Source organism: Pempheris klunzingeri, chromosome 24, assembly GCF_042242105.1.
Source record: "Pempheris klunzingeri isolate RE-2024b chromosome 24, fPemKlu1.hap1, whole genome shotgun sequence".
Classification (NCBI taxonomy): domain Eukaryota; kingdom Metazoa; phylum Chordata; class Actinopteri; order Acropomatiformes; family Pempheridae; genus Pempheris; species Pempheris klunzingeri.
This window is the reverse complement of record NC_092035.1, coordinates 8,126,127-8,136,933: the sequence shown is the minus strand read 5'-3', so window position 1 is coordinate 8,136,933 and position 10,807 is coordinate 8,126,127. Positions and strand designations below refer to the sequence as shown.

The following is a 10,807-nucleotide window of genomic DNA, read 5'->3' as shown; positions in this document are numbered from 1 at the left end:
ACTGAGGAGTGACTGCAACCCCCCCACCCCCACCCCACCCTTTGTAGTAGCGTAATTTTTACTTTGTTTGCCATGCTATTCAAAACAGGAGCAGACGGAAAGCCCCAGAGAATAATAGCGATTTGTCTTTTTCAACATAGCTGGTTTTATCAACTGTCAGTGTGCTGTGTGGTAGCTACCACTGAGGACATCATGGTCATGCCCTTCATTTCAGGAGAGTTAGGGGGGTTATAATAACAGGAAATTCACATTTTACACATTTTTGAGGGTGATTCTAATGTTTCTAACAAAATCTACTACTACTACTTATTGGCAACAAATTTAACAACTTAAAGCATGATTATATGTCTTCCTCTTACAAATGGAACGCTGAAGTCATGAGAAATAAAACACATCCCACAAATCAATATAATGATTTGACCAGTAGCTTAACCAATGTTAGCTAACTTAGGTATAGGCATTGCAGTTGAGTACTGATACTTTTACACTGTGTTTTACTTTTATATTCACTTTTATACTGTTGTTGTCAACAGTGGTGTTGCTTAGCAAAAGTTACATAGTGTTGCGTTCAAGGAAAAGAATTCAGTATACTTTCGCATGCATCTACCAACCTTGCAGGGTGGTAGAATTTACAGGAAATATAATTGAATTGTTAAATGTAGGCTATAATATATGTTTTAAAAAGTTAGCTAGTCAGATTTTTCTTAGGTGGGTGGCGTTTTGCTTGGAGAATTTCTAAGGGCTTATGTTTTTGCAGGAAAAATGCCAGTTTTATTAAAACCAGCAATAGCTGATTTTTTTGGCTTCTTGGGGGCAGAAATAATTAGGTATGAACACAAAGTGAATCTGGGTTCAGGAATTTGCAAAGAGTCGCTTATTTACACATCCAGCACAGAGAAAGATGAGCATTCATTTGGTCTTCAGCTGCAATCAGTCTGTGTGCCTATTGATGCAGATAGTGTACAGTGGGTTTTTGATTTTTTCTTTTTCTGCTGAAAACAGGTCCCTGCTGCGACAAAAAATGGCTCTATGAGATAAAAATAATAAAGTTATAGACCATAAAACCAAAACAATGAGCTGAAAGGAGCTATAAAGCATCATCAAGACAAGAGGAACTGTAGAGTTATGTGACAATTCTCACTACATTACTTACTGTACATACAGTACAACTCAGAATACACACACTCATTTAATCCATTGTTGTTCTAAAAATATCTAATATAACCGCTTTAAAATATGTTTGATTTATGTTTTCTTTAACTTTGCCTCCTGAGGCCTCGCCCACGGAACAATCCTGAGAGCTGGAAAGGTTTGAATAAATGTTGGATAAATGTAAACCTTCAGGCAACAAACCTTGCAATAGCATCATGCCAAGATTCACCTGTGAAAACACCCAGTCGAGTCATCTGTTAGCCTTTCTCTTGGCATGTTTTACTGTAAACAGATATTTCCACAAGTCAGACAAAAAGCAAGTTAGTGAAGAATTCATTCATGTTGTTCAGATATCATCAAAAGGGGTGAGATCTACCTAATATGCATTTCTTGAATATTCTATACACTCCAAGTCTACATTCAAACTGTCTGTTTCCTTGCTTGGTCTTTTCAAAGCCGGATGTGAAAGGCTATAACTGCACTTCTTCAGATTCAGTCCAGCCTTTATTGAAACCTGGTGCATGTCATTTTCAACACCAGAGAAGCGTCTCATAACTCCTCAGTCTTACTATAACTCCTATGTAGTCCTGGATCAGAGGAGTCTTAACATCCCATGAGACTGTCTGCAACCATAAAAGCTGGAACTTGAATCACATAACTCTGCAACAGGGATGACGGCGTGCGTTTTTATTGCCTACTGTATTACTGAAAGCGAGGAAAGGTGAGCTGTCACTCAAGAATGCTCCCCCTGAAAGATAGACCTCCGTAAATCTGGTTCAGCTCCCTTTGCTTCATGTGGAGAGCTGATTAAGCAAAGCGAGAATTTATGAGAATCATATTTGTCGTTTTAATATTTTGTGGGTTTGGAGGTGAGAAACAGCTGATGCTGATGTCTGACCTTATAGTTTTAAAGGTGCACCTTTACATGAAAGAATTAAATTTTTATAGCTTAGACTTGTTTTGTTGCATAATACACAATATAAGGGAAAACTAGAGCACAGCATGGTGCTGCATTTCAATATAAATACCTTATACAAACAGAAAACCACAGAATTTTCAGTTATGCTATGTTGACAGATGCAAATCCACATGCATTTAAAAAAAACAGTTAGTTTAGGTCTCACTTTCTTGATTTTTCTCACAGCAGGAATTCTGAAATAATGAGTCCATATGTTCACTATGCTGCATTTAAAGTGTGCATTAACTTTGCTTGGAGAGGTTTCGCAAAAGAAGACCCATCGGTGTGTGTAAACTTCCCTGCAATTAGGTGACATCAGTGAGCACATGGGAATAAATGAATAAAGATGGTCCTGCCTAAAATAGCACACATACAGCAGATATGGGCACAATTAAAGGGCATAAATAAAAACGCAGGGCATGGGATTTCTCATTTGATTCCACACAACTGAATTTTAATGAGTGAGTTTCTTTGGAAAAGGTGTGTGGCATGATGAGAAGAAGAACAAAACAAAAGTGAGCTTTTCTTTTATGATACTGTGGGAGCCACCACTTAGTGTTTTGATATCTCCTACACCTCCAGCTATCTTTCCTGTGACATTTCGTTTAACCACTGCTTTTATAAGATAATGCACGTTCACTCAACATATAGTTACGGCTCCTGGGAGAGGACGACTGACATCTGTTGATCGTTTATGACTGAATGACAACTCAAATGTAAGAGCGGCAAAACGGATGTGCTTGTCCCAACAAGTTTTAATACCATTCTGATCTGAAGGAGCTGACAGCTACACCTCAGACCAATATGAAATAATCCTTATTGTGTAACTGTCATGGTGTAGGCTACCGAAGGAGTGTGTTACTGGTTACTGGACCAGAAACATTCAGATGTAAATCCCATATTAAAAGTATAAATGACTTTCAAACATGTTCTGTTTGTCTTAAATGGCATGCATGTTTTGTACATAACAAGACTAAGAGTCTACTCTATAGTCTACTATATAGCTATTTACTATAAGATCCATGCCATGTACACTTTCTGCAAACAATCCCACACAATGCATTTTATAGATATAATGTTGTGCATCGAGTCCTCGATGGGAATGTTCGGAAAGTATTTGACAAATGAAAATCTATGATGCTGCTATATGAAAAGTAGTGCATACCAAATGTCATGGCAACTCAAATGACAAATATCAACTTCATGGTGGCGCAAAAGTTAGGGAAAGCTCAAAGGTTCGTCCTCTGGAAACCACAAATGTCTGAATGAGATCTCAGGACAAGCCATCTGAGAGTTGTTGAGATATTTCAGTCTAGACCAATGATTGACCATTGCTACACTTCCTGGAGCCGTGCTGTTAGCAAGGCGAAGAGGACCAAGATAATAAAAAGGATTTTACGAACTTCACCAGTGTGGTGCTGTAAGCTACCATCTGCTTCAATCGATCACTACGACGCACTCTCATCACCTTTGAGGTCTTTGGTGAAAAAACAACAACAAAAAAAGAAAATTGTTTCCTCACAAGCACAGCATGGAACATGTCTGCAGAAGGTGAAAGGTCGCCTGCTGTCAGACTGTCCCAAGTATGAAGAAGGGGAGGTTTTATGAGACCCGGCAGACAATACACAGGTGTGGCATTCATTTGAGATGTTTGAATAAAGGTTATTGTTTTGGATTCAAATACAGAACCACTCCACAGAACTCCCTAGTGGGCCAACAAACTTCTCTAATGACAGGAGAAGCAGACCTGTTTAAACATTGGCATCTGCTGCACTGGATCCTGTTGAGGAACATGCCCATTCCTGCATCACCTGGCCTCTCACTCTGATATGAACTCATTCAGCCTTATCACTGTAGCTACAGTAACCGCAGCACAAGCGCAATTGTTCCAAACACATGGAAACTTTTGGGGGAATATTGCCAAGTGCATCAATATTGTTCCCATAGCTATAATTTCACAATCGTCATTAAGTGACATTAAAGATGCTGACAATTCATGTCAACTTCTACGCGTGCCTGTAATACTGCAACAACACAAACCTCAAATTCCTGGCAGCACAAACTATTCTCAACCATCACTCATCAGACTTCACTTTGGGGCATCCACACGATGCTTTATTCAAATATGTGCTATGTTTTCACAGACAAATACAGACTAGTAGAGATGTATCTATGCCTGCAGAGAGTCAGATAGCATGTGGGTAGGAGGAGTGATGCCAAGACTGGTTCAATCATTTACTGTAATATCCAAAGCATCAGTGGGTGTCTGCTAAAACAAAGGAAAGCCAAAGGAATACCAAGGCTTTATCTGATATCTTACAAATGTTGAACTTGAACTTGAATTTGGGAGACTACTGGGCAGAACAGTGTGCTGATAAGAACAAAGAATATGTACTATAATGCAGACTGCATCACTCATACATATACACAACAGGAGCAAACCACTGAATGTGCCAGAGAACACTGTACATGTTTAACATTATACTTTAAACTGAGGATAAGACACAAAGACGATTTAAGCCTTCTACAATGAAAAACCATTTGTCAAACACACACACATGCACACACACTTGTACACTAACATACACATGCACAAAGCTAGCTTCTAAACATTCTGTCTCTTTTGGTGCAGTGGCGCCCTCTAGTGTAGATATGGTGGACTCACCATCTCTAGGAAATTAGGAATTAAAATTCTTGCTCAAGAAAAATTATGGAACATGTCCTTCAGGTTTTGAATTAAAAGTGCTAGTTCACTTCTCTGTCTGAGAAGTTTAGAGGGAAAATCACTATGTAGTGGAGCTGTTAACAACTCTGGACATCTGAATCTGACCTCTGAAAAGCACAAACTGCTTTTTGTAAGACATCAAAAGTCAAAAAGGTTATACTTCAACAATCTGCTGTGTTTTAAAAGTTGCCCCTGATGTGAAGTAAATTCATCATTCAAAACTCTCAACTGCAAACTTCTGTTAAACTTCAGATGAGCTCATATTCTAGCAGTAAGCAAGGGACTAATTTCCACTGAGGATGCACTGGGCATGCACAGCGCTCATTCTAATTAATACAGACAGTATTATGCAGAAAGTATTTGGTATGTAAGGAAACTTAAAAGTAGTTTCAGTTAATATAATATTCTGAAAGTTGCCATTATGTGAAATGAAAAATTCACTTTGGTACTTTAGGTTTATTGCTCTGATAATACTTTTGTACTTCATAGGGAAAACTGAATGAATGGAGTATATTTATAGTATGTGACTACTTTGACTTGAGGTAAATAATCGGAATGTGTCCACCACTGTAAACAAGTAAGACTAAAGAACAAAATTTGGTTTTTTTTCCGATTGCCCAACAGTAATGAATAAATTATTCTATTGTATACTTTGTAATTGTCCTAAATTTCACTTTAAAAGCCAGAAGTAGAAGAACGAGTCAGATCCAGTACTTGAGTAACAGTGGTAACACCTCACTGTAAAAATACTCTGTAACTAAGCAAAGGTGTGCATTGAAATTTTGAATTGAGCAAATACATAGAAGTAGATTATCAGTAAAACATACTTCTAAAATCATAAACAGTGTGTAGAATTGCCCATTACAGAGCATTATGTCATTTTACATATTGTATTGTTGTAACTTGTTGAGGTGGAGCTGATTATAACTACTTTATATGACTGTTGTGCAGCTTGAATTTTAAAAAGGCGACATATTTTGCAGGTGATTATATGTTTTGTATGTAACATCTTAAACTACAAAATGACTACTTACAGCTCCCCAAAAAAATATAGCGCCGTAAACTGCAAAACAGGGACTACAGACATGCACAACAAATGTCAGGGGTGCAGCAGAACACCACTACTTGACATGGGACATTGTGTACCAATGGGACAGTAACACCACTGGAGTGCCTAAACCAAGCGCTCCAGTCCAGATCAACATTAACTGAAGGACTGACTTAGATTATGGCATATTTTAGTGTACCCTTTTGTCCAGACTGTCATTCAGCAGTCACATTTACTGTCAAAAGGCCCAGCTCTGGAGGGCAGAATGTCAGCTGGATGTGCTGAACATCTGCGCATGCTCAGCACAGGCTTTTTACGTTGCACGCATGCGCAGTTCGCCTCAGCGGCCATTCATTATAAAGCCACAAGTTCCTCCGTCTCTTTCCACCTTCAGCCATTTTGACAATGTTAGGAGCTGTGGGACGCTGCTGCACCGGGGCTCTGCAGGCTCTTAAGCCTGGGGTCCAGCCCCTGAAGGCTCTGGTTGGATCCCCAGCCGTCCTTTCACGTAAGTCCTGCATTTGTGGTGCTTTTGAGCGAGATCGTACTAAAATAAAGACATGTTTACGCGTCTGTCAGAGAAGGGCAGAACGATGCTAACGTTAGCCATTGCTAGCAACACGCTGGCTGCCCTGCCGGCGGCTTAGCAGGCCTTACCATTAAAATGTCAAGTTTGAAATCTTTGAAAGCTGTTATGAATTGTTCTCGGGTACACATGTGCATATATGCTCCTACTAACAAATACCATGTATCAGAAGAGGACTCTGCTGTGTTTTTCTTGTGCTAGCAGCAATGACCTTTGTAATGACATGAGGCTGCTAAGTTAGCATTACAAGTTGCGTTTCAGCAAGGTCTGGTTAGTAGATTAGCAAGGTTAGTCGACGCCGTCTGCAGCGTTTAAAGTTAGCCACTCAAGCATTAATTTAAACATTAAAAGCATGCAGATTATGCAGAGCTATAAGCCTACACACTGTTGAATGACCTGCGTCTGTCACTGGCTCCAACATTAGCAGAGTTAGCTACGATAGTTCATTCATCTGTCCAATAAACGGTGTTTAGTCGAGGAAATGGCTCATTAGTTTGTACTGATCAATATTTCTTTATTTCAGACGAGTTAATCCATTGTTTTGCAAGAGACGTCACTCAGTTATTCACATTGTTTTATAAGCTGATTAGTAATTTGGCAGTAACTTGACATTGAGCCGGACACGCAGATGTCTGGCCTCTCTGTCTGGTGCTTTCCAGCGGGCTCGGTGTCTTATTGGAGAAACATCTCTACAATCAACTCAACAAGGTCGTGACTGCCGCACACATGAATGTCACTGAGCCTAAATACTCCCGCTGTCTGCATTACTTTACAGGCAGAGACTATGTCGCACCTGCCGCCGCCGCTGCTGTCGCCACCGGGCGCATTGTGGCCGTCATCGGTGCCGTCGTCGATGTCCAGTTCGACGAGGGCCTCCCTCCCATCCTCAACGCCCTGGAAGTGTCCGACCGTGAGTCCAGGCTAGTCCTGGAGGTGGCTCAGCATCTTGGTGAGCAGCTGGGATTATAACCGTGAGGCCTGTTCCTGTAGGAGCAGACAGATAACATGAGGAGTAGTGTGGACTGTAAATGTAAACCTTGTTTTTCCTGTGTAGGGGAGAACACAGTGCGTACCATTGCTATGGATGGTACTGAAGGTTTAGTCCGTGGGCAGAAAGTTCTGGACACCGGTGCCCCCATCAGAATCCCAGTGGGTCCCGAAACCCTCGGCAGGATTATGAATGTCATCGGGGAGCCCATCGACGAGAGGGGTCCCATCACCACTAAGCAGTGAGTGCACCCTGAAAATGATAAAATAAGTGAATTACTATGTACCGAATACCATAATAAACAAAATGTCTGTCAGAAGGACTGCATACAGCATGAAGATTTAATAAATGTTGAGCTGCAAAGTTTTGTGTTTCTCCAAAAGTCTCTGATAAACTGTCATTGTTTCCCCACAGGACTGCACCCATTCATGCTGAGGCTCCTGAATTCACTGACATGAGCGTGGAGCAGGAAATTCTGGTGACTGGTATTAAGGTGGTGGACCTGCTGGCCCCCTATGCAAAGGGAGGAAAGATCGGTATGTGTTAAAACATAGCCGTTTGCTCATAACTGGGATCTCAGTCAAAGTATTGAATGATACTAATTCTACATGTATGGTCACAGGTCTGTTCGGCGGTGCTGGTGTAGGCAAGACTGTATTGATCATGGAGCTGATCAACAACGTGGCCAAGGCTCATGGTGGTTACTCTGTGTTTGCTGGCGTGGGAGAGCGTACCCGTGAGGGAAACGACTTGTACCATGAAATGATTGAGTCTGGTGTCATCAACCTGAAGGACACCACCTCCAAGGTGAGGACTGTGGGGAAGCCTCAACAAGAAAATGAAAGGTGGCTTGGTAGCAACCACTTAGCCATGTTCCAACTCTTGTCCATGCTAGGTGGCGCTGGTGTACGGACAGATGAACGAGCCCCCCGGTGCTCGTGCCAGAGTGGCTCTGACTGGACTGACTGTCGCAGAGTACTTCCGTGATCAGGAGGGTCAGGATGTGCTGCTCTTCATCGACAACATCTTCCGCTTCACACAGGCTGGCTCTGAGGTCTGTAAAACTTCAGTCACAGGGAAAGGAAGTGTTTCCTTAAATGTCACGAGGATGAAAATGCTGAAAGTCACGCTTGTTACTGATTAATTTTCCCCCTCAGGTGTCTGCCCTGCTGGGTCGTATCCCCTCTGCTGTGGGTTACCAGCCCACTCTGGCCACTGACATGGGTACCATGCAGGAGAGGATCACCACCACCAAGAAAGGTTCAATCACATCTGTGCAGGTAAATGGGATACAAATGACAATTGGTAACTGTAGTGCCATTGTGCTAATTGCAATTTTTGGTTTCTTGACACATGGTAGCCCAAAGGGGGAAGTTGCTACCATTTAAAGAGAACTCTTCCTTTCTGTCCACCAGGCCATTTATGTGCCCGCTGATGATTTGACTGACCCTGCCCCTGCCACCACCTTCGCTCACTTGGACGCCACCACTGTGTTGTCCCGTGCCATCGCTGAGCTGGGTATCTACCCCGCTGTCGACCCCCTGGATTCAACCTCCCGTATCATGGACCCCAACATTGTCGGAGCTGAGCACTATGATGTCGCTCGTGGTGTGCAGAAAATCCTTCAGGTTTGGGACTTGATTATCACTACTTCAAATCTGTATTTTCAGGATGGGACTATCGGACATTATCAGGCTAACCAGTTTACTTTCCTCTTGTAGGACTACAAATCCCTGCAGGATATCATTGCCATCCTGGGTATGGATGAGTTGTCTGAGGAGGATAAACTGACTGTGGCCCGCGCCCGCAAGATCCAGCGTTTCCTGTCCCAGCCCTTCCAGGTGGCCGAGGTCTTCACTGGCCATATGGGGAAGCTGGTGCCCCTCAAGGAAACCATCAAGGGCTTCAAGAGCATCCTTGGTGGTAAGTGTAGCAGATCACAGATGTGTCTTTCTCAATATTTCACTTGCTCACATTTTTCTGGAGTGTGCTTATGCCCTCACCTGCTAATATTGCCTTGTATCTGTTTCTTGTAGGCGAGTACGATCCTCTGCCCGAGCAGGCCTTCTACATGGTCGGCCCCATCGAGGAAGTCGTTCAGAAGGCAGAGAAGCTGGCTGAGGAGCACTCGTAAACATCTGAAATCTAACTGTTGTGGGGAGAAGGGGAGAAACAAGGAGAGGAGGTTCTGTGGTTAGGAGCACTTGGTTTGTAAAACATGTCAAAATTCAAATGTACCTGTCGTCATCCTGAAAGTTCTATTTAACGTTTCCAATGAAAGATGGAATAAAAACCTGTCTTTACACAAACAGCTTGTCAACTGTATATTTCCTTTAAGCTTTAATAGTTCCTGTTTAGAATCTTGTTCCTAATGAGGGAGTTTAATGAAATGGCTGTCCTCATCCACAATGACCACAAGATGGCAGTCTTGAGCAATGTTGAGCTGAACTGTGTTGTAGTTTGTAACACTCAAATAAAAGGTGGACAAACAAATGGATGAGTGTTTGTTTCAACTTTAAGGGGAACTTGAACTCTATCTGGACCTAGATTATAGAAGCAATGGTAAAGAAATTAAACATGTAGATGTTATGGTCCTCATGAGGTGAAAGCAGACTTGTTTTCAAATATCCATATTTCCTGAATAGCACTGCATTACAAGTACGTCCTTATTTGAGTGATCACAAGGTGGAATGAAATGTTAATTTTGCAGGGTTCATGGTCAAGCGTGACAGAAACCCTATGAATAGTCTCCAGCTATCACATCGTTCTCAGCAGTAAATGACAAATCCTAATGGTTAACGTGACCTGGACTCACACAGACTGCTTAACCTGGATAGATGCATCAACTAAAACAAATTCATTGAGGTTTTTGACAGATGTCCTTGTATGAAACCATGAGTTTCCTAGCCGCTGTAGTAAGCAGAAGTGAATTAACTTTAGATTTACTATTGTGCATTTCAGGCAGGGGTGGATCTCCAGAGGGATCACAGAAACTACCAGTGTTCTGCTCCACATGTACTTTGTAATCAAACTGCTTTTTTATTGCTCTTCCTTCACCAATCACACATGGTGATTGTCAAGGCTAAGATAAGTCTGAGCTCTGCCAATAGATAAGGTGGCCTTGAAAATGCCTGAAACTACTGGTGAGCAAAACCCACCTATGCAGCATAGTGCGACGGCTTCTGCTGCCTGTTTGCTTTGCTGTCTGAGTTCTGTCACTGAGGCTGCACACCTGTGGAGATCAGTCAGCAGCACAGGACACACGTGTGCCCGCTGTGCCCCGTGCACAGTAAAGGACTGAGCAGCAGAAGGGCTAGGTGGCAGAGGGGGCAGTTTCTTTTGCTTGTTTT

At 42.1% G+C, this 10,807-nt stretch overlaps 1 protein-coding gene across 1 annotated transcript; it reads left to right on the top strand.

Moving 5' to 3' along the window:
- Window positions 1–6,238: 6,238 nt before the first annotated feature.
- Window positions 6,239–9,766, top strand: atp5f1b (ATP synthase F1 subunit beta). Its single transcript, XM_070855423.1, has 10 exons — window positions 6,239–6,391; window positions 7,245–7,418; window positions 7,524–7,698; window positions 7,872–7,993; window positions 8,080–8,264; window positions 8,353–8,511; window positions 8,615–8,737; window positions 8,873–9,085; window positions 9,179–9,380; window positions 9,494–9,766. Exons 1-10 carry the CDS (start codon window positions 6,289–6,291, stop codon window positions 9,589–9,591), a joined length of 1,554 nt encoding a protein of 517 aa, XP_070711524.1. The 5' UTR covers window positions 6,239–6,288; the 3' UTR covers window positions 9,592–9,766.
- Window positions 9,767–10,807: the final 1,041 nt, after the last annotated feature.